This window comes from Aptenodytes patagonicus, chromosome 23 (assembly GCF_965638725.1).
Source record: "Aptenodytes patagonicus chromosome 23, bAptPat1.pri.cur, whole genome shotgun sequence".
Classification (NCBI taxonomy): Eukaryota; Metazoa; Chordata; class Aves; order Sphenisciformes; family Spheniscidae; genus Aptenodytes; species Aptenodytes patagonicus.
The window spans coordinates 189,575-217,285 of record NC_134971.1 but is presented as its reverse complement, the minus strand read 5'-3'; the positions used below and the strand labels follow the sequence as shown (position 1 = coordinate 217,285).

The 27,711-nt window shown below is 52.3% G+C and overlaps 5 protein-coding genes across 6 annotated transcripts in view; 2 read left to right on the top strand and 3 right to left on the bottom strand.

The window, feature by feature from the left end:
• Window positions 1-84: 84 nt before the first annotated feature.
• TRAPPC4 (trafficking protein particle complex subunit 4) lies at window positions 85-1,820 on the bottom strand. The gene is made up of 5 exons (XM_076358551.1): window positions 1,631-1,820; window positions 1,381-1,555; window positions 1,210-1,313; window positions 989-1,115; window positions 85-568 (listed from the first exon to the last, which is right to left on the bottom strand). Exons 1-5 carry the CDS (start codon window positions 1,803-1,805, stop codon window positions 490-492), a joined length of 660 nt encoding a protein of 219 aa, XP_076214666.1. The 5' UTR covers window positions 1,806-1,820; the 3' UTR covers window positions 85-489.
• A 25-nt stretch (window positions 1,821-1,845) lies between these two features.
• RPS25 (ribosomal protein S25) lies at window positions 1,846-3,888 on the top strand. Its single transcript, XM_076358552.1, has 5 exons — window positions 1,846-1,948; window positions 2,102-2,197; window positions 2,732-2,915; window positions 3,315-3,413; window positions 3,824-3,888. The coding sequence occupies exons 1-4, from the start codon at window positions 1,946-1,948 to the stop codon at window positions 3,407-3,409; spliced, it is 378 nt and encodes a 125-aa protein (XP_076214667.1). The 5' UTR covers window positions 1,846-1,945; the 3' UTR covers window positions 3,410-3,413; window positions 3,824-3,888.
• Window positions 3,889-4,282: 394 nt separating this feature from the next.
• On the bottom strand, window positions 4,283-8,031 carry CENATAC (centrosomal AT-AC splicing factor). Its single transcript, XM_076358550.1, has 9 exons — window positions 7,727-8,031; window positions 7,483-7,648; window positions 7,345-7,407; window positions 7,125-7,189; window positions 6,582-6,687; window positions 6,234-6,264; window positions 5,750-5,833; window positions 5,510-5,642; window positions 4,283-4,994 (listed from the first exon to the last, which is right to left on the bottom strand). Exons 1-9 carry the CDS (start codon window positions 8,029-8,031, stop codon window positions 4,949-4,951), a joined length of 999 nt encoding a protein of 332 aa, XP_076214665.1. The 3' UTR covers window positions 4,283-4,948.
• A 1,978-nt stretch (window positions 8,032-10,009) lies between these two features.
• Window positions 10,010-12,860, bottom strand: FOXR1 (forkhead box R1). Its single transcript, XM_076358365.1, has 5 exons — window positions 12,740-12,860; window positions 11,630-11,844; window positions 11,057-11,325; window positions 10,454-10,686; window positions 10,010-10,038 (listed from the first exon to the last, which is right to left on the bottom strand). Exons 1-5 carry the CDS (start codon window positions 12,858-12,860, stop codon window positions 10,010-10,012), a joined length of 867 nt encoding a protein of 288 aa, XP_076214480.1.
• Window positions 12,861-12,994: 134 nt separating this feature from the next.
• BCL9L (BCL9 like) overlaps window positions 12,995-27,711 on the top strand; it is a 75,816-nt gene continuing 61,099 nt past the window's right edge. For both annotated transcript variants that reach the window (XM_076358363.1, XM_076358362.1), the window contains exons 1-4: window positions 12,995-13,128; window positions 13,239-13,345; window positions 15,345-15,387; window positions 16,039-16,205. The gene's annotated coding sequence lies outside the window, so the exon portion shown is untranslated. The remainder of the gene's footprint in view (window positions 13,129-13,238; window positions 13,346-15,344; window positions 15,388-16,038; window positions 16,206-27,711) is intronic.

Sequence of the window (27,711 nt, the reverse complement as noted above, 5' to 3'; positions counted from 1 at the left end):
GCAGAACTACCCAAACCTGCTTATCCTCTTGAGGTGCTACCGGCGCAAATTGACCCTGCTGCTGAGAGAAAACAAACAGCTATCCACCTCTTTAAGGAACGTTTATTACTTCTACACAGAAACCCTCTGCAAAACTGTAAGCTAGAGCTATACAGGAAACATACATATGTACAATTATGAAACGACAGAAAACAATCAATTGCGGTAAGGCCACGGACCCGCACCTTAGCTTGTTTTTCTTCACTCAAGGCCAGTGGAGCTGCAACAGCAGAACAAGCCTCTGTGGCCCAATGTAAACAGTAGTAATGAGTCCGTCTAAGGTAAATTTCACAACAAAGGGGATAAAACGGTATCTTGGGAGGTAATGAAGCATGTTTTGGGGATACGCAGTCTCTGCTGTGGAGGAGAGAGCTCTGGGAGAGGCCAGCCGGGGAAGAGAGAGGTCCTGCTCTTTGGAGAAAGGAGTCCGTGCAACAGGCGAGGCTTTCTCTACGATCCAGGTCCGAAGGGTCCCGCTTTCTCTGCCACCTCCAGAGCAAGTTTCAAGTTCTGATCAAACAACTCGCATCTGAAACAGTCAGAAAAGTGGAAGGGGATGACTTTACCTACAGAACAGGCTAACCAAGACAGGATCTCCACATCCTTTGGCTGTGCATCCTTCAAGGAGAGATTCCGTAGGTCACAAGACAGCAACCTGACTGCTGTCAGGCTTGGCCATTAAGTAGGCCCTGCGTGGGCTCCAGGGTTACGTTAGGACAGCAGGGACTGTACCAAGGAAGAGCACCTCCCACTCCCCCAGCAGAGCAGCGCTGGAAAATGCACAGGTCAGTGTCCCATCCCTGCAGCAGCATGCTGGGTCTTCCCCCCCTTCCCTCAACCTCTGGGGCTGCTTTGCTACTTAGCTTAAGGGCTGTCAGCATTTGCTACTGCACAGGTAGAAATTGAGAAGCAGTTGCGGCTGCGTTACTAAAAGTGGGCTTTTCCTTACCTGATTGGCATCTCCAGGGAGTAGAAAGGATTCTTCAGAGCAAAGTCAGAGTAAATCTCGTAGATCTTGCGGAGAAGGGAGTCTATCCCCGCCTGCCTCGGGTCAGCAAGAACCACGAATTTGATCCCTCGAGCCACAATGACAGAAGCGTGAGGAAGGCCGAGCTCCGTGACAGCCCCAGCAAAGCAGAGTGGTGCGGGGTGTCCGGGGCCAGACGGTACCTGTCAGCGTCTGGAAGCAGTGCAGCTTGAAGGCATCCGTCTCCAGCATCTCGATCCCAGAGCTCCCGACCTCGGGGGACAGCTGCGACCCAATGGCGAAGAGCCTGCAGGGAGATGGCCCTCAGCGCACCCCCGCCACCCCCGCCCCGTTCCCGTCCCGCCCCGGCTCACGAGTGGAACATGGAGGCCAGCATGAGCTTCTCGTTGGAGGAGAGGCGGTGGCGGCCGAAGCGGATGGACACCGGGTAGTTGGCGGGGTTGCCCAGGAACTCCAGCACGTCCTTCCCGTCCGCCGTGAAGCGCCCGTTGACCTCGGCGCCGTTGATGGCCAGCACGGCGTGGCCCACTGCGGGGACAGCGCGGCGTCAGTCAGTCAGTCGGCCCGGCCGGGCCCGGTCCTCCCCGCCCGCCGCCGCCGCACCGCGGATGCCGTCGCGCTGTCCGAAGGCGACGACGACGCGCTCGTCGTGCGGGCGCAGGACGAGGTCGAGCGGGAAGCTGAACGTCTTCTCGGTGTCGGCGCGGGGCGCGTAGTGGTCCAGCTGGTAGATGAGGCCGCCCGCCTTGTTCACCACATAGACGCTGAAGATCGCCATGGCGCCGCCCGCCCTGCCCTGGAAGTGGCGTCACGCCGTGCCCCGGAAGCCGCCCGAGACCACGGGGTTTCCCCACGCCTCGCGCCAGGCGCTTCCTTTCTCGGCCGACATCTTGGGGGAGCAGCCGCTGCCGCCGCAGCATGGTGAGCGCGGGACGGCGCCGGGGCTGAGGGGGTGCGGGGGGACCCGCCGAGGGTCCCTGAGGGCGGGCGGCCGGCCCCGCGGAGAGGCCGGGGCCCGGGGGGGGGGCCTTCCCCGCCGCTGACTGTCCCATCTCTCTTCCCCCACCCTCGCAGCCGCCCAAAGACGACAAGAAGAAGAAGGATGCGGGCAAGTCCGCCAAAAAGGACAAGGACCCGGTCAACAAGTCCGGCGGTAAAGCCAAGAAGAAGGTAGGAGCTGGCAAAGCCTGCGCCGCGCCTGCCGAGGCGGCCTCGCTGGCGGCAGGCCCCGAGACGCGCCCGCGGCTCTCCCGGAGCCTGCCGTGCAAACCGGGGGGGAGGGAGGGGGGCAGCCGGGCTCATACGCTGGGCTGAGCACAGCAAAGGGGCACGGGAGCCTGGTAGCTCGGAGGAGACTGTTGGGGTTCCCCAGGCCTTCCACGTGGGTGGCTGGGTGCTTCTGGCACTGTGGTGGCATGGGTGCCATCACGTTGTCAGAGGAGCTGTTTCGCCGTCTGGCAGTAAGTTGCAGGTGATGGTGTTAAATCTGCGTAACAGGAGGTTTTACTCCTTTTGTTTGGAGATACTGTAGGTATTTTCTGCACCGTGTACATTTACAAAGACGATTTTGTGCATCTCGTCAGCCCTTTCATCTGGGATGTGAGATAAAGGCGTTTGATGGTGCAGTTCTTAGGGTACCCTAAAGCCCTGTCTTTTGTTATTGCTTAGAAGATGGCTTAGGGTTTTTTTTCTCTCTCCAAGTAGAAGTGGTCCAAGGGGAAAGTGAGAGACAAGTTGAACAACCTTGTCTTGTTTGACAAGGCCACCTATGACAAACTGTGCAAAGAAGTGCCCAACTACAAGCTCATCACACCTGCAGTTGTCTCGGAGAGACTGAAGATTCGAGGCTCCCTGGCTAGGGCTGCCCTCCAGGAGCTGCTTAGCAAAGGTAAGCGCTCAAAGCTGTGGGAGACCAGAAAGCAGCTTGAATTGGATGTTTTGTTTTCCTTGCTCACCTAGAAGATTTCGTGCTGCATCTGAAGTACGCAAATTGGTGTGTTTTTGACGAGCCGCTGCCTTAGCTTGCATTTCAGAAGTGCTCCGAAGTAAGGAGCAGCGGCTCTGCTGCATTCAGTGGCATTGCTATACTAAGAAAATTCTGCCAGAAGGATGGGTTGTGACATAACGGCTGCCAGACCTGAACAAAAAGCCTTGTATAAGCGTGCGTGGTATTGGGTACCCTGGTGTTTCTTATTTTACATTGCCCAGTCTGCTGCTTTAGAAGGGAGCACAGCGTCCACAGCGTCCTCCAGTACGCGTGCACTCAAATAATTTCTGTTTTTCATAGGCTTGATCAAACTGGTGTCCAAGCACCGAGCCCAAGTGATCTACACTAGAAACACAAAAGGTGGAGATGCGCCTGCCGCAGGGGAGGACGCGTAGGGAGGTGAGACGGCGGGCTCTGTGAAGGAGCTGGGTTGTGCTTTGTCAGGGCTAGTAAATGGCTACACACCATGTAACAGACAACTCCCGTGTTGCTTTGGATGGGCCGTTCCTCCAGACGTTCAGAGGACGTTGCTCGCACTCCTGAGCGACTTCCTGGGTGGCGTTACTGGAAATATCGGTTCTCCAGAATTAAAGAGCAATTTGCGATTTTGTCCCTGTTGCCTATCGGATGGGGAAAGCTGTGTGTGCTCTCCCGTCTCTCTGGGCTGCAGGGTACGCGGGCATGTGTCCTCCCTGCTGTCGGAAGGCACTGTGTCCAAGCGTTCTTGTTGGAGCCGAGCTTTCGGACAGTTTCCTTTGTGCTAGCTCGTTTTGACCTGATTGTCTGATTTGGGACTTCTTGCTTTCCAGGTTCTCCAGCGACCTCGTCAACAATGTGTCATATGTAGATGCACGCAATAAAATGATTGAAATAATTTTTCTTGCTTTTTCAAGAACGTGTACGTTTCATTATTGACGCATTAGTGATAGTGGATTCTGGTCCAGGCCACGGCCATCTTCCTCTAGCAGCGAGTTTTTGCATTTATACAGTGTTACGAATGTACCGTGAACACGCTTTTGTATTGCGAAAATGGAAGGAACTTGGGCATCGCCTACAGCAGCCAGCGACGTTAAACCATATTTGGTTCTAGTAGGAGGAAAATTGAAGCCTGTTTCTTGCATTGTAGGTAGGGAAGGTGCTAGTGGGATATTTTCATTATTTATTTAAACTCCCTCTAACCAAGCCGTGCCCACAGATCTCTCTGTGTACAAGGCAACAGCATCTATCAGGTCAGCTCTAGTGGGGAAGCATAGATAAGCAGCTCTAAATAAGGCTGTATGTATTTTATTTAAATTAAAAGTAACAGCTGCCCACAGCAAAGGTCTTTAAGGCCTCCTTTCTTCTACTGAGGACTAATCAGTTGTCCTTTAGGTGAGGCAGAACGAGTGAAAGTAATATAAATTAGAATGAAAATATCAGGAGCAAGTCATCAGTTGCCCCCAGAGCAGGCCCTGCACCTGAAGCAAGTTTCAGTTGGTCTACCAACACAGGTAAAAAAAAAAAAAGTATTTCTCAAAAATTTCTTTAACGGGATGCCATGCTACACATCAGTGTAGGACACGGGCAGCACACGCTGTACAAGGTAGGCTTTCTGATTGTGAAGATAACAGCATAGGCAGGAGACCTTCCTTGCTGGCAGGATCTGCCTTCGTGTTAAGACTTCAGAAATCGATGCTCAGATACACGCTGTGTGTCCGTTACAGGGGAAGTGGATCTGCTGCGACACCCCCTGGCAGAGTAGCTTTCAATAACAGTGCTCAACTCAGTATTATGCTCTGGTCATCCTGCCTTCCAGGGGTGAACACATCTGGATGTATGCATTAAGTAAGAGCGCTAAACTTGGCGGCGGCGGCAGCACCAGCAAAGCTGCAGCTACCTACAGTCCACCCTTCCACAACGGTCACAGCTTGGTTTCTGCGGCGCTCCTCTTCTGATCACCTTTTTTTCTTCTTTTCCCCTGATTCAGTTCTAAACTGATGCCTGAAAGAGAGCGTAGAAGTCAGAATGCAACAGCCCTTAGAGGGAGGTAATGAACGCTGCCTCACCTAACAAGTAAGATAGTGCTATGCATAGTGTTTTAGATCGGAAGCTCACTCAACGATTTTTTTTTCAGTTATCTCAGTGAGCTGTAGCAGTCTCTTCAGCTAGCTGACACAGATTTCTAGTGTATTACAAGGCACCAGCGGGACAAATGTGCGTATATGCACCAGTACGCGGGTCTGAAAGGTGAGCCAAGCTCAACAAGGCGTGCACCTTTGCGTGCGCGGCCTCTGCAGTCGCAACCGTGCTTCAACTCGCAAGTCACGCGTGCACTGCTCCACGACAAGAGCGGCGCTCTGCCTGGATTGAGCACTGTGTGGCATAACGCGTTCGTGCGGTGGTAAGACGTCTCCTTACGCTTGCTGCTACCGCAAAGCCCGCTCTGTGAGTAGCTTGCATGGAAGGAAGCTGCACACCCTCCGCTCGGCATCAGTCCATGCTGCCCTGAAGCTTACCTGGACTGCCACCTCCTGCCATGATTCCAAACTCGCCCGAAGGAAGGGAGCCAGCTGTCGCCTGTCTGAGAGGTATGGTCAAAGTTGGCACCCACACGCTCCGCTGGGAGCTTTTTCAGCTTCTGCTTCTCCTCTAAAAATAGATTTTGTTAAGCGAAAGTTTTTCATTCAAATAGCTTTTGATTCTTTAGTGCGGTAAAGTGAACGTAAGGTTCACTGACATGTATACAACCTACTCACTTTGTTTGAGAAATTCCTCATACGAAGGTCCAATTTGTTGTTTACTTCCATCCTCGTCCTCTGTTAGCCATGGAGGTTTTGCTCCTAGAATCACGGGGAAAATGTATTTAGCCACTGAAGTTATCCTAAGCTCAAGACAGGGAAAAGCATCCCCTCCACCCCCTGTCCCTGCAGCTCGCCCTGCCAAGTAAGTGGCGAAGGAAAAGTAAACTTGGGGCTTTGTAAGAAAAAGAAGCTGGCTTGCCTCCGTTAAGGCCGTGGCAGGTCACACCCCAAACCCCATACACTCCACACAGCAGTAGCACCAACAGTTTTCATAATACGGAAGTGTTTTCTTCTCTAGTATGTCAAATGTTAGCAAAAGAGCGAGCACCTCCCAGTTATGCTGTAACTGCTTCAAAATTGCTTTCAGTTATCCCCGTTATATTTGCAAGCCAAGAGTTTTCAGTAGCAACCAAATGAGTCACGAAGCAGGCGTGATTACCTGTGTGAACGTTTCCTTTCCCTTCTGTTTCCTGTTAACAGAAACATAAAACACCAATGAGAAACTGATGCTTTTAAGAATCTCTCTAAACAGAATGGCATTATGTGCATTCCCTTCCAGTATCAAGTTCTAAGGAGCGTTTGGGTTTTCTGTGCACGTTAAAGAACGTTTGCTTCATGAAACACAGGTCAACACTGGAGGACAGAAACTCTCAGCTAGTTGGTCGTCTGAATCTGCAAAGCTGCCTTTTTCAGCGACAGAGACTGCGACCCCTTGTTTTGCTCTGGAACACATGCTATATGTAACTTGCAGTTACTTAAGTCATGCTCATTAGCATGTCAGCCCTACCTGGTGGCCAATGAAGGTCAAAGCCTGGCCTGATTCCACCCAGTTTAAGTCAGGTCCTGGCTGCATCCCACTCGGGCCAGGCTGCTCTGCATCGTGAGAGGAGTCCCTGGAATACAGGAGCCAAGAGGCAGCCATCTGAGAGGTGAGTGACTGCCAAAGCCGGGCAGGCAAGAATTGTCCAGAGGTTTCTGGAGCAGAATTTGTATTTGTGTTTGGAGAGCTTTGCAGTCAGAAGGAAAAGGAGAAATGTTCTCGGGGGCACGATAATGTTAAACACTTGCACGTTATCACTGTGCTCGCTCCTTATGGCTGGTAGTGCTTACCTACGGAAGTGTGGACAGGAGAGTAATCTTTCTGCGGATATGGTGCTTACTATAGTCTAGAGGAAAGTTTGCGAAGGATCTGAATGAAGGCAAGATCCTAGTGATGACAGCGTCCACTCTGGCAGCAGCAGCAGCAAGCGAGGAAGACCGCTGCTGTGGCATGGTCCGGCATTTTGAGCAGGGTACGGGTTAGCAGCAATTTCAGGAAAATGGTTCTCACCTTTCAGGTCCTGCTGGGGGGCTGCAGACAGAAGGTCCTGCCCAAAGCTCTGGCTCTGTTTGAAGCTGAGTGTGATTCAGGAAAAAGGAACAATATTTCTGGTACTGAGCAGAGCCCCCACCCCCAGCCCCTCCTGAGAGCACCCGGTGCCGGTGGGGGTGCATGGCCCCATCCCCGGTCCCTGCCAGGGTGCAGCCAGGGCAGGATACGGCTCACCGACCTGGAGGGCGGCCTGCACCGTCTCCTGCTGCCTGCGCTCGGCTTCCCGGATGCCGGCCGCCATCTGCGGGGAGAGAGCGGGTGAGGCCGGGCCGGGCGCTGCGGGGCCGGAGCCGGGTCGGTGCGGAGCCGGGGGTACCTGGCGGATGCGCTCCTCCTCCCGCCGCTGGTGCGCAGCCAGCGCCCGCTCCAGCGCCCGCGCGAAGCGCTCGTACTCCTCGGCCGGCACCAGGAACCGCTCCCGCAGCGCCGCCTCCGCCCTGTTCTCCCGCCAGAACCGCGCCGTCTCCCGGCGGTGCTCGGGCCTGCGGGACACCCGTCAGCGCCGGCCCGGCCCGGCCCGGCCGGCCGCCCGCCCGCCCGCTGCCCGCCCGCCCGCCTACCCGGCCAGGTGCTGGAGGAGGCCGGCCTGCGGCAGCGCCAGCCCGCCGCGCCGCCCGTCCCGCCGCACGCCGCGCCCGCAGCACAGGCACCAGACGCGCCGCTCGTGCTCCGCCGGGTCGTAGCGTCGCACGGCCCCGCCGCCGTCCCCGTCCCCCGCCGCCGCCGCCGCCGCCCGCGCCGCCGCCACCTCCTCCTGCAGCCGGCCCAGCGCCTCCCGCAGCCGCCGCCGGTGCGCGGCGCTGTACAGGTGCCGGCGGCCGGTGAAGGAGGTGCGGCGGCACAGCCCGCAGTAGTGCACCGCCATGGCGGCCCGGCGCGGCCCCGCAGGGCGCAGGCGCGGCAGGCGGACACCGCCCGCCCGGGCGCCGCGGTGACGGGCGCCGGCCCTTCCCTCCGGCCCCGATGCGGCAGAGCGGCGTGGGGGTGCTCGGTAGCCGCCCCTCTGAGGGCGAGGGCTCTTCGACGGCCGCTGGGCAAGCCGCGGGCTGGCTGAGGCTTCTGGTGTGCGGTCCGAGTGCCGGCGGTGGCTAAGTCCCGCTGCAGGCTGTTCAGAGTGGAGGGGCGCAGGAAAACCTATGCCTTTTTCTTTATAGCAAGCTGGCATTTTACTTGGTGCCCCGCCACCTGATGCCACGTGGGGACGTGCGCGTGGCAAGCGCCATGCTCTCCCGGCCTGTCTGAAACTTGTTTTGGTTTCACACTTTTTTCGTTTATGATGATAAACGCTCTCTGGGGGCGTCGGACATCCCTGAAACGCACAGACCTTCCACCGAACTGCCTTTCGACACAGTCTGTCTGGTAGCATTGGCCTGACATCTTTGTTTTCCTGCCCATCCACAGCTCTACCAAAATCTTAGGTGGTTTTTTTGCCCTTTTTTTTTTTTTTTTAAATTTAGTAAGAGCTGAGGATACTCATGGTCTAGTCTGGCATGATTGCAGGAGAGCATTTGAACTGCAGCATCAAGGTTATCTCAGTGCTGCCATCCAGTGCAGCCAGGCCTTCAAAGACCATTCACCTTAAATCAGGTCCTGCTCAGGCAGCCAGCCTGCACTGTCACGTGTGGGACTGACAGCCATCCGTCTCTCCCTGACTTCTGCAGTCGCTCAGGTGACATTAGCACCCAGCTGCGCAGACCCACCCTGCGTGGTGGTTTGTGCGCTAGTCAGGGAAGCTACCATCCCAGCGCGTGCATTTAGACTTGATCAAGTCACTTTTAACGTGTCTGTTCTTTTACCTTCTCGTGGGCACACAGGTGAAAGGATCTGATCTCCAGGGTGCGCCCAGCCTGCCCTGTTGAGCAGGTTCGGATGGGCTGGCCCCTGGCATCCTCTCCCTGTGGGTCAGGTCTAGGATACAACCCAGCAGTGAACTCCAGAACTTGCATCATGACTGTGTGCTGTTTGTCCCTTGTCGACAGGGCGCCCCGGCTCCTGCTGCACACCGGACTGATAATGGACATAACTGGACTGATCATGCTTCTGCTCAAGCAACTGCCGCAGCAGCCAGGGAGAAGGTATGAAAAAATCTACTCTTCTTGAACGCTAGACACCTGCTACCTGCCTGAATTCTGGCCTGGGGACGTGATTTTCCTGCCTCTTGCTAGAGAAGCAAGTAAGTCAACAACGCAACAGCAAGCTCTGATTGTTTTTGGTTTTTTTTCTTTGTTGCGTCCTTGCCTCTCCAAGATAACTCTCTCCCTCCTCGCACTCTGCAGTGCTCGCTGATTTCTGCCAAGTGAGCGTTGCAGAAATTCCAAGCACCTTGCAAAGCAGCCTGCCCAGCAGTTACGTGAATCCTTGCCTGCTGGTTTTACAGCTGGGCGGGCAAGTGCAACAGCTTGGAATAACGTCTGTATGGTAGGGGGTTCCTCTCACTCTGCCCACTAATGCGTTCTCTGCTCAGCCTCCGACCTGTGGGCTGAGACCCTTTGTTAGGTAACAGATCAGCCTTTTCCGGCAGCTTAATCCTCTGCACCGCAAGAACATTGCAAGAGGCAACAGCTTGCGTGGAGGACTTTGTGTTAAAGTTGTAGCGGGTGCCACATGTCGAAATGCCTCTGCAACTTGAGATGCGTGCAGCTGGAACAAAAACTTGCCTTACTGTGAGGGAAATGAGATCGGTCATCTTTCTCCTCCCCCCCTTCTAAATTTGAGTCCTTATGTCACGATGCTCATAATTTCCACACGCAGTTCTTGGGAAACTACCTGCAGCAGCACCTGAGAAAACAAGCTTGGTTTGAAAACACGTGGTACGTGTTTCAGAAGCAGGAAACCAGAAGGAATCATAGGCCAAACAGAGATCTCATGAGCTCTGCAAAAGATACAGAGAGAGGAAGCTGCGATAGTTACTTGGACCATAATGACTGCTCGGGCACTGATGCTATAGCCTCAGTTCTTATCCGTATTAAACTGATAGGTGTTGTATTGCTGAGCAACGTGATACTGAGATGAAGGCTCTGCGTTTTAATGTAGCCTGGTTTGTTTCTCTTGCTATGTTGGTTTCATTAAAGAAGGGTCCTTGGCTGGTCTGGTGACCAAGCCCTGCTTGTTGGGGGTATCACTACAGGGATCTCCGAGTGTCTGGTATCATCTCCTAGACCTAGTGTCCCGCAGTGCTGGTGACTGCGTACTGGCTCAGGTGCCCACCTGTATCCCTCCCACCATGGGAATCTTGTAGAGTCTGACCCGCTCAGCATTTTGTGGGGCTCCTGCCCTCTGAAACATACCCGGTTCGCTCATGCTTCGGCGCACCAAGTCGAGAGCCTCTTTGGGCAGAGCCTGTGCTTCCTCCTGAAACTTTCTGCGTCCTTCTGGGGTCAGTTTCCACAGGCAGGACTTGCGGTTTCCCTCACCGCACACGAAGCCAGTGGTTTTCTCAAAGCAGCTGCTGAAGCACAGGTTGTGTCGGATTGTGTTTTTCCAGCCCTCTGGGGCTGTTTGAAAAAATGGGAAGTGCTGCCTGTGGAGAGAAAAGATTTGTCCTGAGCTGAAGCAATTAGAGGCTGTGACAAATAACAGAATACATCATGTCCGAGCAAGAGAAGGAGGAGAGGGTCCTCCCTGACCCCTGTGGTGTAAGGATGGCTGGCGCAGTTGAGCACTCTGTTTTTTCTAAGGAGGGTAAGACAAAACTAAAACGCCGGCTCTCGAGACTCCTGGGTTTGCATGTTGACAAAGAGGGGAAGCAGTTTTCTCAGCGGCATCCTGAGCCGAAGGCACAGCTAAGACCAGAACGCAAGTCCTGGCCGCCACATCCCTGCTCCCCAGTAGAAGATCAGAGACTCCTGTACCCCTCATTCTGCACTAGGAGCTGGGAGAAGAGCGGGTACCGTGTGAACTGGTAGATCTGCTGTACGGTCAGACTGCCACTTGCGCTGTTGCACAGGGCGAGGGTGATGAGGATGCAGTAATTAAGGGGGGGACGGGGCCAGCGTCCCTCGATTTTGGTGCTCGTCTGCCTGGGGCACTTGAGCTTCACGCTCTGAGGTCTGAGGACTGCGGATTTCCGAGGCATCAGCATTGCCTCGAGTATGGGAGTTTCCGGCATCTCCTGAGGAACTGGGATGTCCACATGCGAAGCGTCTTCATCCTCAGTAAGCTGCAGAGAGGATGTGGATATATTAGCCCTGGGTGGAATGAGGGACAGGGATAAGCTGCTTTGTTCCGGGGGAGGGTGGGTCTGGCAGGGTGCGTATAGAAAGCTTATATGCTTCAAATTTCAGCCTCCTTCCCTGCACTTTGTACTCTCAACCTGTTTGTCAGATGGGCTCCATGCATTGACTGACCCCTGCTGAAATGGGAGGCAACCACTTGCGGAGCTGCTGAGCCAGCTCGTTTGTTCCTGTGGGATCGTTAAGCACGTACAAAGCCTAGGACTGCCCAAGCGGTTCCCTTTTTTGTACCTTTCCAGCCTCGCTGGAGGATGACAGCACGTCCTCCTCGGAGCAGTCCGGATCAGAGTAGTCCCAGGATGTGTTCGGAGAGGAGGTTTCTGCGGCACCAGCAACCAAGGCCACGGGGCTGTCGGATCCGGCCGGGCCTACGCCAGGGCTCCTGGGGATGGGGCAGACCAGGCTGGGGTTTACCCACATCCACAGATGGGGCTGAACGCCAGGTTCTAAGGAGAAGGAGAAACGTCATCCTGCTGGTCCTAGCTGAGGACTGTTTCTAGACCCTGCTGTCCAGAGGCAGCCTGGGGAAGCTCTAATGCAATGCAAATCCCAAGGCAAAGGTCCCCGGTTGCCTTCTCATCCCTCTAAACAGTGTTTTATTTCCTGTTTTGCATAGAGCGTGCATGTCTGCGTGTTCTTGCACTGCTGCGGCCAGCCCGAACAACGGTGCTCAGCTCTGAAATTTTACTTTCTCTTTCCCCTGCAGAGCCAGAAGAGCGTAAATTACTCCCTTCAGTCCTCCTTTCTCAAGTTTATCCACCCAAAAGGTTGCATTCGGAGGGAAGTGTGTCTCCAGGCACAGCTATGTAATTATATCCTTGTCCTTGAGAGACAGGCTTCAACTTTTTCTGCGTAAGCTTAGAAAAATTCCAGTCTGGACACAAATGTTCTGGCTGGCAAAAGAAAAGCCCCTTTCCCAGGCGATTCCTTGAAACACCGCCAGCCTCTGTAGGTAGTACCAGGTCCCAAACTTATCCCTGGCATCTGGCAGTGCTCCCGGCAGCGAGCACCCGTGTGCCAGGGGGTCAGCTTGCCACTTCAGCGTGCGACGGCGCAGGGTCTCGTCAAGAGCTGGTAGACGTGGGGAGCCCAGAGACACTGCGGTGAGCTTATATTTTTTGTGTTAGCCTCATTTTCTGTAAGCTGCATGCTCACTTTGTATGTGATTGCAGATGCTGCTAATTTGATCTGATCATAGTTAAACACAAAGAAAATGGGCTTTTTGTTAACTTCTAGACTGGAACTTACTATTTGCCAGACTTTACAATTTTCACCTGAGTTTTGGAGACAGGAATCTTTTTAAAAGGAAGCCAAGTCAGTCAATCCCCCTGAGGCCCTTACCTTGCAGAAACTCTTCAGTAGTGATGGCGAGTTTGAGCTCCTCTGCCATATCCCAGTCCTCAAGGCCATTTTTTAAATGCAGGCTTTCCCAAAATGACTTGTTTTGAAAACTCAAGTACATTTTCTTTGTATGGCAAAGTAATCTCCGGGTGCTGAGCGTGGTGGGATCTGCAAGGGTGGCACAAAGAATCCTGCGAGCTTGCAGTGCTCTGTGTGCCGGGAGAGTTGATGTCATTTTTTTTTTTTTTTAAAAAGGATATCACACAGGTGGGTGAAAGGCTGGTCTCTGTTTCACACTTCTAAATACCTATTAAAGCCCCTTCCAGTGAGTAAATGGTCCATATTGGTGGAGTAAGCGAGCTGATTGAGAAGAAGATAGGTGGCACCAGGTAGGCTCTGTTTTCTGCCCATTTACATTGCTAGAGCCTTGATAAATGAGCCATTCCTGTATTCATTAGGCTAACATTTTTTTTTTTTTCTGCTTCTGATGAAATCACAGCGTTACCTATGCTCTGCAGTGGACTTCCCCGATCTGAGAACCCGAATGTCTCTGGAAGCAGGACGGATCTCTGAGGGATGCAGAGAGTGCTCGGGATGCGTTTGCAGGTACCAGGGAGCTCCCTCGCCCTGTTTGCCTGGAAGTTGCAGGTTTCACAGCTGGGAACTGCTTTAGATCAGCCCTGGCAAAACACTGAGGGGGTACCACAATCGGGGAAAAGGAGCCTGGTTAAGCAGATACTGGGCGTGCTTTCACAGCGTGTCTCTTAGAAACGTTTTGTGCAGCTTGAAGACGCAATCTAAACTCTGCGCCTTCCTGAATTGCTTTTGTTTCTTCAACCATATCTTTCACACACGGCCCCTGCCTAATCTGTCCCAGGTATGACGAAGGAAGCGATGTGGTTTGTGCTATTAAAGGGTGATTGTAATACATCCTCATCCTTATTCGCCCACTCACCATCACTCTTCTGCTCGGGGGGCAGGGGAGGTAGGTGGCATGGGTGGAAACGGAGTATCTACAAATCAAAATCCAAGCTTTGGCTTAGTACCAGCAGGCAATTAGATTTCAGACTCACTGCATATGTTGACCATTTTGTAGGAGGACACAGGTTATGCTCGTAGCGGAGGAGTGCATCAGGGACTTGCTGCCAGTCTGTAGCAGGGAGACGGACAGAAAGAGGCTGGTTTTGGCAATAGCTGGAAAAGATTGCGCCATGACATTAGCATCATGGTGTTGGGAGAATCTTGGCTTAAAAGTGAATTCCGTGACCCTTGCGCCAAAGGTTTGGCTTCAAGTTGTTCGGGTTTTTTCTGCGTGATGAAAGAAAAGGGTAAGACGCTTTCCCCAACTGCAGGCTTGCTCTGCGGTGGTTTGGGCCAAATGTTCCTGCGCTGTTTGCTGTCGCTATGCTCATCCTTTGCATATTTGCATCTTTTGAGATGGGCTGTTGGAAAAAAAAGTCAAACATCAAACCAAGCTTTTCTTGAAAAGGTAACTTTCAAAAGGCAGAGAAGGATCTGGCATGCTCAGTTTTGCCTCTTCAATAAAAGCAGGTATGATAGTTTGTACTGTATTAAGTTTTGCTTAGTTCTTGTTAGGCATTTCACAAATATCAAGCCAGTATGGCTTTGCTTTTGCTTACATGCAAAAGACTTGTCGCACTGCTTTTTCCACCCTTGTGTGACGAAGTTCAGTCGTTAGCTGAGACGACATGCTCCCCATCAGATTCCTCAGGTGTGAGCAGGACCTGCTCGCTTGGCTGCTTTCCTCAAAAAAAGTCTGAGCGCGTCCCAATCAAAATCCCCTCCCCTTCCTGAAACTGGAGCCTGGTATTTGACTTGAGATGTGTTGCAAACAATCCACCTACTATAGTTTAATAATTTACCAGGTATCACTCGACCTGTCGCTCCACAAAGTTGCTTTCCCCTTTCTATCTGGAGTGAAACTCACACGGTGGTGTATGCATCAGCTGAGGCATAGTAATTCATTAAGCCTGTGATTATCTACATGCACCCTCCACTGATGCCTCACCTACCCACATAACCTTTGGTACTTCAACAATAAACTTGCACAGGAGTCGCTAGACTGGATGCAGTTATGTTAATAATCATAGAACCGCGTAAGTATTTTTGGGGGGTAAAAGAAGTTCTGCGATAGCTAGACCTTGCATGCGGATGAAGCGTCTTGACCTGCTTGCTCTTTTGCCAAGTGTGGCTTTTGAAAAGCAAGCGGGGCAAGGTGTGAGGCACCGATGTGAAAAAAAGACAAAAGAATATTTGGGGATGGACTCGTCCAGGGGAAGGACACCGTTGTCTGTGCCGCTTTCCAGGAGCCACCCTGGGAAGAGCAGCCTGGCAGAGCTGCAGGAGGACAACCGGAGTGTGTGGCTTGGCCACAAGAGGCCGTGTGAGCTGGCATTTTGCAGGGTGCAACTGAATTCACCTGTAGCCGGTTCAGAGCTGGTGCCCCCGGAGTTAGGTGGGGGCTATCCAGCAAAGGCTACTACAGAGCAATGAAGGAGACGAGAAACAGCTGCAGACCTTCCAGGGCTGCTAGCAGCAGCTGGCTGCAGCTGATTAGAGTTTCCTTTCTCCCATCTTCCCCCAGGTTTCTGTGTCCTCGGAGAAGGCTGTACTGGTCTGTGGAACTGGTAAGTAACACAAGGGAAGGGGAGGGATAGGATATAACATAATATAATATAGTGCTCCACCCAGAGAAGCCCTGAACAGCTGTACTTAGACCCTCCCCCAAAAAAAAGACGTGAAAAGAGCTTGCTAATATTTCCTGCCTCTGCTGCAGGGATGGAAAGCATTCCCCCATGTGATAACATTTACTTCTTTCTGGTAGAGATTTGAGGCCCTGCTGTAATACAAACAAGTAAAGCAGGGAAATGAGCCCTGTGGTCTGCCCAGTCTGTGCAATGAAGCTAGCAAAACCGGGAGCAGAAGTGTTGGTTTCCAGCTTAAAGCCTAAGAATGTTTTAAATAGATACGGTTGCAACCATGGACCTTTCCCTTAAGTCTAAGAAAAGGCTAAAAGGCCTTAATTTTGCCCTTGGCCATTCAGTTGCTGAATCCCAATCCCATCAGTTTGTATACTGTGTATTCTGGGTGAAAGCATCATAGCCCCTGAGCTCTGTCTTGCCACCCCTGCTTTCCCAGGGGAGAGGGATCTTGATCGGACTGATAGAGCCAATTTGCGGCAAATAAAATGTAGGACTGATGATTCCTTATGCCCTATGGTTTAACCAGAAGCACACACTTGTCTCCTAAAGCCATCCCATTTTTTGGTCCCCCTCTAGCTTCGGAAGGTGAAACGGAAGTTAGAAGAGAACCTGCTGACATGTGCAGAAGGTCAAAGTAGCCAGCATCTCTGTCTGCATCATGAACGGAGCTGAAAATGTAGAGAGGCGGCAAGCTGGAGGTGTCTTGACTCAGGTCTGGATTCTTCAAAGCCAGCTTTTTTCAGGTGAGTGTTACCTGCATGGAAGCCAATTGATGGGATAGTTTTACTGAAAACCGGTCTCACCTGCTCCCACACACCTCATAACCACAAGAACTCCGGGGAAGCTTTGTAAGGATGCGGGTTGGGGTCAGGGGGCAAGCGCAGTTCTCTTTCCTTGTTGATTGCCATCTCCTGGCGTTTTAGATTAAGACTTGTTTGCAAATCAAGAGAAAAGACATTTCAGATTCGAGACGTAACTGCGAATATGCTCAATTGCTTCTCAGGGTGTCTGACTTTTGCATGTGCATTTCTGCGTGTGTGCGTGAGGCATACGTAGACGTCTTCGGCCAGGCTTATGGCTTCGTGTGTGTGTGTGTGAACGTGTTGTGCGAGGTCTTCTCGGCAAGCCAGAGAAACTAGATTTGCTCCTGTTTCTTGAAAGATGTTGGATCCGAGCTCACTCTCTCCCCTAAAGATAGGGGAGCTCTATAACTTGGCTTCTGACTCAGAGTTGTCGTTCAAGTCTGGCTCGAATGGCTCTTGTATTCCACAGCCCCTGAAAGCTTTGAATTTGTACAGTGACATCCGCTTGTCCGTGGTGATAGGAGGGTATCATCTCCTATCTTGTCTTTGCCCAGCTGATGGTGTTTGTTTAGAAGCAAGCTCAGTGGGCTTGGGGGGACTCTGGGCTTGTGAATACTGGTCATGCCAATCAACTGTGTTCTTTATATAAAAAATATTTCTGTGGTAGAACAGAGATTAATTTCCAATGAACTAATTGGTACTTTTCCCCATCTTCCTAGTACGGGGTGTACAGTAGGCGCCTGGCTTGTCCTTCCACAGTGCCACTCCCGCTGTGTTGGCATTGCTTCGATTCCCCGTGCTGCAGCAAGTGGCTGATGCTGTGACTACAATATAGAAAGAGCTCCCAGGATTTGTGTGGGCCGGGGTTAAAGCCAGTCCTTTCTGTTAAAGAGAGGCAGTGGGGAAAGTACGGGCAGGCGGGAGGAGAGGGAACGCAAGGCAGAGAGGAGGCTGTGGACTGGTGAGAGTCGGTTGCTCCATCAGCACCGGACCGGGGGCTGTGTCAGTGTGCCTGGTTAATCCTGCAGATGCTTGGCTATGCCTCTGTCGGTACTGTAGGAAGATGCTGCCACCGCCGTTGTAGCCGTTCGTAGCCTCCTCAGGACGTGAGGACACAAAAGATGTACTTCACGAGTATCGCAGCCTTTTTTATTAGCCATATTCTATTCCCTCTGAACAGATATGCTATTTTTCTGGTGGGGGAAAGGTGGCCTCTTACCCCCCACGTCCTCAAATTCTGTGAAGTTGCAGCAAAAGAGCTGAACTCAGGTCTCTGCCCCTCCTCCCTGATTTTTAAAACCACTTCAAAGGTGAGCTGGAGGACGATTGAAGCGACCGGTTCTGCCGGGCCTGCTGCCACTCACCTTTCGTGCCGCTCCCCTGCAGAACAAAGCGCAGCGTTTCCCTTTGATTCCCCCCTTTGAAAGCCATAGGGGACAGAGTCTGAAACACTCCACAACTTTTTTGGCGACTCCGCTGCGGTACCTTCCTGAAGCGCCGGGTGGATCAGGACAGGGCTCCAGGGAGGAGACCTCGCTCACAGCTAAATTAGCCGTCGGCACAGGCTGGCCGATGGGATGCTTCATCCCTTCCGGATGTCGCAGCCGGCATCCTCTGGGTTTGCAGGGAGGGCAAAGTAACACGTGCAGTGAGGGGAGGAAGGAGCCACAGAGCATCTCGGAGTCGGTGGCTTTGACCGATGCACACTGGGGTCCCAGAGCCCGGTCTGGCTTCCCCTTGCCAGCAGTACGTGCCACCTCCCAGCTCAGCTGCTGCCCGAGGGAGGCGTCTGCCCTATTCTCCATTTTACGTGCTTTCTGCCAAGAAGAGATGGCACACTGTGGAGCAGAGCACGTGCTGCCAGTCTCCTCCCAGGTGGGAAGGGGAAAAGCAAAGCAGTGAGTGCGTGTGCTGCAGCTGGTGCCCAAGGCGCGCAGTGTGCTGCTGTCTCTGCAAGGGATGCTTCTTGTCACAAGTGCGGTGCTGGATGGAGGGGAGGGTAGGAGAGCAGGGCTCGTCTTCGTGATGTGTGTTCCCGTATCTCCTTCTGTGCCATCAGGGCTTGAGAGGTTTGCAAAGCTTTAACACATAAGGCTGTCATTTGCAAGCGGGCAGTGATGCAGGCCATCCCTGCATCATGTGAGGGGGGTGAAGACCACCTAGTACTGAATCAACAACCCCATCTAAGTGTCCCAGAGCTCTCTTATCAAAATACAAACAGAGCTTGGCTCTGCTCAGCTCACGAGATGACAAGATTGCAGCTTGCTGCAGTACAGCTGCACTGCCAGCACGTGCGGTATTTAGTGAGAAGAGATGCAGGTCATGGCTGCGATGCTTGGAAACAGTGGGATGCCGACTCAGTGCAGGGAGCAGCGGTAATAAAGCAGTAGGAATTGGTCATGTTGAAGGAAGTACCAGATGACAGACTTGGGCTGAGGTTAATAAATCTCATCTCTGTTATTCTGGCGAGAGTCTTCATGTTTTATAGCCAGCGTCACTTTTGTATGTGTTGCGGAGCTGCAGAGTTGAGAGGAAACCTCCTCTTGCCTGCTGTTTCAGGGCCAGCCTGGATGCCTGTACATGGCTTCTTATGGGACAGCGCTGAAAATCTAAACACGTTAGAGTGTGTGTGTGTGTGTGTTCACCTCTCAGCCCCTGGGTGTGGGAACTGATGCTGGAATCACATTCAGCTGCTTATAGCAGGACGATGCATGTATCAGGACATGGGCCTTTGCATAAGACCACTCTGTATGATTCAGACTCGCTCGTCCTGCTAGTGGAGGGTCACTGAGATCAGGACCACCATGGCACTGAAAGTTTAGTCTAAAAAAAAACAAACACCCTTTTCTTCTTACTGCTGCTTGAAACAGGGATGTTGTATCTTTAAGGCACCCCCTTCTCACTCCCCTAATACCCCAAGGCCTCCGAGTGATTCTGGAGGAGAGGATCAGTGCAGGAGTTTAAGGCATCTTTCCCTGCCCTGCTGCACTGCTCACTTACTGCTCCGAAGGCTCTGCTTTTCCATTTCCATGGAAACCATTAGTTGCTAAGCAACTGGAGCATCATCTGCACTGAGCCCTCGCATCTAATTATCCCATCACAGTGGCTGAGAGGGGCTGGGGGGGGATTAACTCCTCTACCATGGCAGATCCATTGACAACACTTTAGTCACATTTAAAGGGGCATCGTCTCCCTTCTGCCGTGCTTATCGACACTCTCTTGCTTGGGCAATTACTTGGTTTTCTTGCATCCTTGGACTATGAGGAGGGATACGGGTTTCTGCGAGCAGCAGAGACACCGTCTGTGCTGGCGGCATGCTTGCTGCCCGTGCATGGAGCTCTGCTGCGAGCTGCTCTTTCTGTCCCAGTTATGCATGATGCACTTAGCTGTATGTTTGGATCGTGCAGTCCTTGCCTTGCGGACTCTCTCTGGGCCATACTTTTAGTCCTTCATGTATCTCCTTCGTGTTGCGATCGCCTCGATGCTGCCCTTATGTTATTGTCTCTGTCCCAAGAGCCTGATGTCATGTCTGCTCTGTGAAGTATTGCTAATTCTTCAGAACTCGGCAATGGAAGAGGTGGGCAGCTCTCTGTCTTTGGTCTGTCTGCAAACTAAAGCAAACATTGCATAGCTTGATACTCAGTTCAGTATTACCTTACTGTTTGCTGCCAGGAGGGCTAGAGATTAGGTTTTCAAGGAGCACTGAAAGAGTCTGAGGTGTGAAGTAACAACTAAGGAAAATCCCATTTCCCGGACCTCTGTAAGTGGACAAAGCCACCAGCTGACTGCTGAATTTTGAACATTCAGATAAAATAGTCCATCTGAGAGCTGATTCTGATTTTGAGTTTGCAAATCCAAGGTCAATGTTGTGCAGGACTCAGTCTCCCCGCCATGATAGACTGCATCTGGGTGAGGTTCCTGGGCTTGTGAGGAGAGTGGGAGCAGTTTGAGTTACCTTTAGACAAACGCCTGAGCTTCATAAAAGCCTGACTGCACCAAGGTCCGTGCTTGAGTGTCAGCTTCTTGCCTGCTCCCATCTGGCTGGATAGGGAAGAATTTCTCAGTTTCCACTTTCTCCCAGGAAATGGATGCTTTGTGATTTACTAAGGTGATTGCTTTTCTAGCGGCTGGATCAGTGAGGATGTGGGGAGGTTTGTTAGAAAGTTTGCCCATTTTTTTTACTGCATATGTCTGTGAACCAGCTGAGTGTTACTGCAAAGCTTCCTAGCAGTGTTTGCTGTGCCTCATATAAATAGTGAGGATAGAGCCTCTTCGGCAGGAGGGTGGCCCATCCTTACCTTTGAAAAGGAAGAGAATCCCTAATACCTCCCCAATTTGTTTTTGTTTCTGTGTCCATTCTTGAATTGTAATGTCTTTCGCTGCAGCCAAAACCTGCAGGCACCATTCAGCCCTGGCAATATGTTGTGCCAACCTGTTAGCAGTGCGTCCAACCCTCTCCCTTGGAACGGGACCAGGGCATGTGGCTCTCCGAGGAATGAGTGACCGGGGGCTAGGTGGGATGGAGGTAGCTTGGGAAGATGGAGCAGGTGCCCCCTGCCTCACTCTCAGGGTAGACAGATGATGATGATGATGATGATTATTATTATTATTATTATCTGAGCTCTTGTAATGATCTCGGGGAGGGGCAGGTGGAGGAGAGAGACATATTTTGTTGTGAAAATGGGAAATGTAATTAAAGTCCACATGTTAATTAAGAGCTGGAGGGAGAAGTAGATGGATTTCTGCCTGAAGTCTCATTGGCATCGGCAGTTGGGCACTTTGCATAATGCCAATAGACAAGGAAGAAAGGCTTTGGAGGAGAAGTATGGAAGATGGAAGTACTGCGCAGAGGTTCCTGTGGCTTGGAGCAGAGCGTACAGTGTAAAGGAAAAGCTTTGTTTTCCCCAGCCGAGGTTGGGAAACCGAAAAGAGGAACGGTGTCCACAGCCTTTTGCTTTTGGTCCTGTGTCGAGGCGTATGGGAAGATGGCCCAGGCCCGATGACCCACATGTGTTTCTCTCGCCTGTCGCCTGCCTGGGCACCTCGCTGTTCCCTGCATGGGGTTTTTCAGTCCCAAGAGTATCAGACCAGCACACTCATCCTCTTAAAAGAAGTGGACATGAGAGAGTTCCTGAGCTCCTACTGTCCTGTCGACAGTGGGCATCCCAGCCGAGCCCAAGTCTCATGCAGCTCCTGAGACAGGAGGTGAGAATATCTCATAGCCCCGTGCAGATCAGGGCAGCTGAAACCTGCTCTTCTGCCCCTCTGGAAATGTGCGAGAACGCTAATCAGGTGCGGGTCCCTGGTGGTTTCAGACGCTCTAATAAGGAATTTAATGCTTGCTTTTTTTCTCGTGGGTCAGGAGTCAATGAGGTTGCAGTTCTGCTGCTCTGACAGGCTGGTGAATGTCAGGGCAGGTATAACGGGAGGATCTTGTAGGTTTGGTTCTCAGATTCCTTTGCTGCATAGGACAGATCTGCGGAAATGCGTTGGGAAACGATATCTGCCCTGTTTGTAGCGGGGCATTAATGTATTTAACATGGGGATCCTCCGCTCCTTCAGCTGTGCCTGTACCCCCTTACCATGGGTCTGGAGAAGGGAAAGGGAGCTGGCTTCTGCACGTGCTTCAAGGGAAGCTGAAGCACTGTATGGGAACCGGGGTGGAAATGAGTAGAGGGGGTGTGAGTGTAGGGGAGTCTGATGTACCCGCTTACAAGAGGGTATTGCGAAATCTGAGGGTATTGCAAAATCTGAACGTGTCTGTGAGAAAAGAGGGTGGTGGTCCATGTGCGCATGATGGTGTTTGGGAGAGTAGAGGATGACTCTGCTTCTTCGCAAAAGTGAGAAGAAGGTTGTCTGCATGCAGAAATTAAGGGAACCGTTCAAAACGTAGTTTGCCATGTGTTGGGGGCTTGCAGGGATCAGGGGAAGCAAACGTGCAAGCCTCTGACTCACACACGAGGTCCCAGAGTCAGGAAGGAGTAATCTAAAAGCTGCTTGAGCCACGTGCTCTGAATGTTAATGAGGCAGGCAGGGCTCACAAAAATGCTGCAGCCCGGCTCCTGCCACCCAGCTTTGTTACCAGTGCGGCTGCTTCCCTGAAAAGAGCAAAAGGGCTTGTGCTGCCAGAGCATGCCTGATTACTTGAGCTTCTGAGGCTCGGAGAATGAGGCAGCCTGGGAGCTTGCAGAGCAGAACGGTTAGTGTGCCTCCTCGCTCTGTCCAAACACTAGGTGAAACGCTCCCTTTGCACCTGCAGGTTTCTCGGTGGAGAACGGCACCCCCCTATTTGAGCAGAGTGTGGCATCAGGCAGAACCAGGGCAAAACTCGAGGAAGAGTGTCGCAGCTCTTGTCCACAGAGCACGATGAATTTGGTTTGTAAGATTCTCTGTGTCTATCCTGGTGGATGAACACTGTGCTGGAGCAGCACACGTACCTGCAGGCACACAGTGCCGTCGCACAGTGGTTGGGACAAAGAAGAAATTGAAGTGAGGGAGGGAATTTAGGAAGATAGAAAGTCACTGCCTAAGTTGGAATTTGGCCAGGATGCTGAATTGAGCAGCCCGACTTCCGGAAAATGTCAAGGGATTTGTAACGGCTTGTTTGAAGTATGGTGCTTGAGGTATTGCAGTTCCTCCCGTGTGGCTGGCTGGGTGGGAGGTTTCCCAGCTATCGGATGGCCAGCAGCGTTCGCAGTTTGCTCCCCAACCTGGAAGTGGAACTGGGGAATGTCTCACCCTGTCTGCTAGGTTATACTGCATCCTTGCTCTTCTGCTTCACTCGCGCGCACTCTCTTTTACTTTTCTTTTGATTCCCTTTTGGCATCTCGGGGCTTAAAGCATTTCCAAGAAGAACTGAAGTCAGGAGAGCAGCAGCTGAGGAAGCTTGCCAAATGCTCTACATTGGTTGACAGCTCTTCTCAAAACCAGATGGTTACTAATTAAAGGGAGTCAAGTGAGGAGGCTGCATTGGCCTTTCTATTTTTTTTTTTTTGTTTTCCTTCCTCTGAAGAAAAGATTTCTTGACCTTGGAGGAAGGTCATCTTCCTCTGCTTGCAGGGATGTCCTCTTCCAGTGCTTGTAGTCTGTGGTGATCCCGGCGCAATCTGATGGGTGCAGGATCTTTCTGAAGAAGCAGGCTCACTGTTTGCTCTAAGGCCAAGGTAACTGCCATGGGAGGTAGGACAGAAATGCAGTTGTAAAAAGAAAACACAAAGCGGGAGAGGAATTTGAAATATTGGGAAGAGCCCTTCTCCCAGATCTTCTGCGGGACCTTTCCTTGAAGCCTTATATTGTCAGTAGAAACAAGCCTGGCATTGTTGTGCCGCCCTTTCGCCGAGTCTTGCCATTCTTGGGGAACTTCCCCTTGTTCCTCAGCCTGCCGCACCTTTCACGCAGAGGAGTACTTTAAACATGGCCGCTCTTGGGCCATCCATGTGCACGTGTGCTGCTCCACGTGGCTTTTCTCCATGGTACTGGGAGCTGGATGGCTGGGAAGATGAAGGGCAAGCACAGCATGTTTCTCTCTTTATTTTCAAGAACATTTGGTTTCTAGAGCCAATCTTAACAGATGCACTGTCAACGCTTAACGGTTCAACCTCATGTGGAAGAACTGTGTATGAGGAAAAATGTATTGGCAGTAACAAACACCTCCCACTCAAATTCATGTCCAAGAAAAGTGTAGCAGCTTTGTCTCAATTAACTTCCAGAGCTGTGGTCCTCCACAGGCTCCCCTTGCTGAAATCTTGCTCCTTCCTCCTGTTGGCATCACTACTGCATGGCTGGATTTTGGAGGACTTGAACCAAGACGGCCGGTCGTTCCTTCCACACAGGATTGCCCGTAGGAATACACTTTGGTACTGTACCCCTGATAATTTTGCTGTTAGCTCATGCTTGAGAGTTCCAGGAATGAGCTTAGCCCTGCTGTAGGCAGTCCTGCGTCATGCTGTTTGGTCCATTTTCTTTCCGCCCTCTACACACGCTCTGGAGACACAAGTGCTCCTTTTATGCCAGACTTTCAGAGACTCCTAGACAGGACCCGCTCTACGCATTGCGAAGAGTCAAAACGGGGGTTTTCAAACCTCGCTCTCCTTTTGAATGAAGGAAGTTGTATTGAGTGCCCGAATCAAAGGGTGTCTGTACAGTTTGTGCCAAATGCAGTCCAGCCCCCCTAGAGATGTCTTTTCTGGGTCCAGTTGGATATTGTGCCTTTCTTGAAACCTGGGCTCCAGTTAGGAATGACCATCTGGTTACATCTTGTATTTTGGGGTTGGTGCAGCGTTCTAACAGGGCGTTATGGTACTAGGGCTGTCCCTCTAGCCCTCCCCAGATCAAGCCAACGTGCAGCTTTCTCTGCCGGGATATTGCTGCCAGGTAGAGGATGGCAGGTTTGTGCAGGAGCTGCTGGCACCACCTGCGGCTCCTCATACTGCTGGCCGTGCAGAGCAAACATGGGTGGAGGAGGTCCCTTTACCCTTGGGGGGCTTCTCTTCTCAGTGGGCTCCCTGGGAGTTGGAGAGTGCTGACCTGGCGTCTGTCCTTTTGTGTCCCCGACAGCACAGCGCAAATCCACATCTGCATGATGCTGCTGAAGCATCATCTCCCCGTCATGAAATATTCATGCCTGTCTCCAAAAGGGCTCCAGCCCAGCAAATCTACGTGTCCCTCCCGTGCCCCTCCACACGCACGCAGGCAATCTGTGCTGCAGAGAGGGCGGCTATGGGCTCTGCTGTGAGGTCAAGCCAGATCCAGGCAGCTGATCTCTGTCTTTGAGGAAATAAAACGGAGCAGAAAAGAAGTAGCAAAACCCCAGGAGGTGATTTTGAGACTTAACCCTTTCCAGGCTGGGAAGCACCAGGAGAGAGAGTGTGCAGCGAGCAGCCTAAGCAGTGCAGGGAGAGAGCCAGATCTAGAGAGCAGCTGAGATGCTGTAGTCCTTTCTCAGGCTGGGAAGATTGTTCCCAAGCCTGAGAACCCTGCTGGAACAGGCTCTGCTGCTATTGGATATGTTGGTTTAAATCCATCTGATGCGAGTTGCTGTGCTTCTCCTGGCTTTGTTGAAAACCACCTTGATTTCACTGTGTTCACTCCGCAAAGTGCGAGTCCTTGCTAGAATGTCAGAAGGAGTACTCTGTTTCCCCTGTGGGTGGAGGAGCATAAATCTTGGGTCTCGTGAGTTACTTCTCTTTGACTTTTTTTTTTTAATGTTCAGGGCATTTTTGAGCCTCCTCCTTATTTATGGTTAAGATGTCAGGCAGTGAAAGTAATATATTGCATCAATTATAGGGAGACTGCTCCACTCGGGGGAAAGTTTCTGGGCTGGGAGTTGTGGCGATAGGACTCCCTCAGTGACCTCCGTGAGCCCTGTTGTGCTGCGGGGACCTCGCCTCGCCAGGTGACTCTGGAGCAGAGCGAACTGCTGCACAGGGAGCTCTCTGGGTAGGCGTTAAGGTGAGGGGGGGATTCGGTACTTGGGCACATGGCGCAGGCGGTGTTTGAGCGGCCTGGCTGGGCTGGCAGATGCAACTGGTTCGTTCGTCCCTCCCTGTTCATCCCTTTGATAATCCGATTTACATTCCCTTTTCTTCCCCTGGATCCTGCTGTTACCATGGGAACTATGTTCACAGTTGCATTTCATTGGCTTCTGGAAAAACTCCTTTTTCCCTTTCCCCCTGTCTCTTTCCCCTTTTCCAGCTTGGACATGGAGCTGTGGCTGTCAGAGGATGGGGAAGCTTGCAAGGCTTCTGATAACTGGGATGAAGGCAGTGGTTAGAGGGAGGAATTGGGGAAATACAGCAAGACCGTTAGAGACTGGATGAAGTAATTCTGCTTATGTGGTCTTTAGCTTCGTCTTTTCTGCATCCTGCAGCTATGAAAGGGAGTCCCGGACACCTACTGTCCACAAGTCTGCCCGCTCACCCCAAGGGTGTTTCCTGCTTTGAGTCCACCCACTGTTGTCTCTGGTGGCCTGTGAAGCCAGCAGCAGGGCGGTACATACTGTGCTCTTCACTGTAGCTGAGGGATTTTCCTGCCTGTTTCTGCAAAGACCAAGCTGGCGTCGTGACTACTGTATAGTTGAGAGACAGTAAGGGAGGAGATGCTGCTCCAGGCTCTTGCACTGTCACCTTCTTGCTGCCTTTTACTTTGTCCAAGAAAACTGTGCTTTGGCCTGGTAGATTAAGAGTGTGCACAGAAAGTTGCAAGCAATTGCGATACTACATCTTATCAAATTGTCATTTGTTGGCTTCTTAGTTCCTTAAGTAACTGCGCCTTGGTGTTTTCAAGTACAGCTTAAATGTGTTTGCTTAAATCAGGAGGTTGCATTTGAAGGATGAAGGGGCAGTGGCAGAGGGGAGAGGTTCCCCAAGCCCCTTCTTAGGAGGGTTCTCCTTCTGTTCCTCAGTCCCACGTGTAGTGGGGCTAGCAGCTAGGCTGCTTCAGCATCACCACTCTGGCCTCCGCTCTTCCTCACCCTGTCTAGTCACACTGCTGGAGAGCCAACAGGGCTTTGGCAGCCTCCCTCCATCTCTACCTGTCTAAACCCAGTTCCTGCCTCTGCTTTTGTCCTGGCCAAGCAGCTCAGCATCTGGCTGACCTTGTTACCTGTGGCCAGGCCAACCCCTGTATTTGGTCTTCTGGCTCTGCCAGCCTTTACTGCCAGACACGCAAATCTCCTGCAACCCCTCACGTAGCCTGCCACCTGGGAGAGGGTTTTGATGCTTGGTTCTCAGTGTCCACGTCGTATAAAGGGCAGTTGTAAAGTGCGTTAAGGTACCTGTTACGCAGCTATTCGAGAAGGGCTGTCTGTGTAGGAAGGCATGATTTAATGGTTCAGGTGCCAGCTGTAAGCCACTGCTGCTGGTAGGGATGGAGGGTTCATTTAGCTCTTCATATTCTACCACAGGGACAAGGATGTAGTGCATGCTGCGGAAATGCATTTCCTCACTTCTGTGCCTGGATGTTAAAGCTCCGTTTGGCATTTTCGCTGGAGCCACAGTTTCTCCTTTTCCTCTTAATTAAAATGTCCCCTTCTGCTGTGCACATGCTGCTATTCTGTCATGCATAGCCCTGGAGAAGATAGCTGCATCTCCTTTGCATCATCTGAGAGAGAAAATAGGGTAATACGATAAGGCAACGTGTTTTCTAGTGTTTCTCGTCCCAGCGCTGGTGCTGCATCTCAGCATCGGGTGTGCAGAGGGAAAATCGGGCTGCGATTAGAGCAACCCCACTTTCCCCGGGTGGAGGAGGAGAGCAGGACCCTGCACCGCCGGGGTGGGAGCCCCTGGGTGCCCAGGGAAGGGCCGGGCCGTGTCCGGCGTGCTCTGCCTGGCTGCCGCTGGGGCTTCCCTCTCTGCTGGGGGAGCCCGCGCCGCTCTGCCCGCAGGCCCCCCGGGCTGCTGCCCGCGGTGGCTCCGGCTGCCCGCGGCTCCCGGGAGCGATGGCACGG

Coding starts and splice junctions, on each gene's coding strand:
- RPS25 (XM_076358552.1), top strand. Junction 2,198..2,731: donor GCGGTAAAGCCAAGAAGAAG/GTAGGAGCTGGC, acceptor CTCTCCAAGTAG/AAGTGGTCCAAGGGGAAAGT. Junction 2,916..3,314: donor CCAGGAGCTGCTTAGCAAAG/GTAAGCGCTCAA, acceptor TGTTTTTCATAG/GCTTGATCAAACTGGTGTCC.
- CENATAC (XM_076358550.1), bottom strand. CDS start 8,031: ATGGCGGTGCACTACTGCGGGCTGTGCCGCCGCACCTCCTTCACCGGC. Junction 7,190..7,344: donor CGGTGCAGGCCGCCCTCCAG/GTCGGTGAGCCG, acceptor AATCACACTCAG/CTTCAAACAGAGCCAGAGCT. Junction 6,265..6,581: donor TGACCTTCATTGGCCACCAG/GTAGGGCTGACA, acceptor TTCTGTTAACAG/GAAACAGAAGGGAAAGGAAA.
- FOXR1 (XM_076358365.1), bottom strand. CDS start 12,860: ATGTACTTGAGTTTTCAAAACAAGTCATTTTGGGAAAGCCTGCATTTA. Junction 10,687..11,056: donor CAGATCTACCAGTTCACACG/GTACCCGCTCTT, acceptor TTCTCTCCACAG/GCAGCACTTCCCATTTTTTC. Junction 10,039..10,453: donor CCGAAGCATGAGCGAACCGG/GTATGTTTCAGA, acceptor TATCTTTTGCAG/AGCTCATGAGATCTCTGTTT.
- TRAPPC4 (XM_076358551.1), bottom strand. CDS start 1,805: ATGGCGATCTTCAGCGTCTATGTGGTGAACAAGGCGGGCGGCCTCATC. Junction 1,556..1,630: donor ACAGCGCGACGGCATCCGCG/GTGCGGCGGCGG, acceptor CTGTCCCCGCAG/TGGGCCACGCCGTGCTGGCC. Junction 1,314..1,380: donor CTGGCCTCCATGTTCCACTC/GTGAGCCGGGGC, acceptor ATCTCCCTGCAG/GCTCTTCGCCATTGGGTCGC.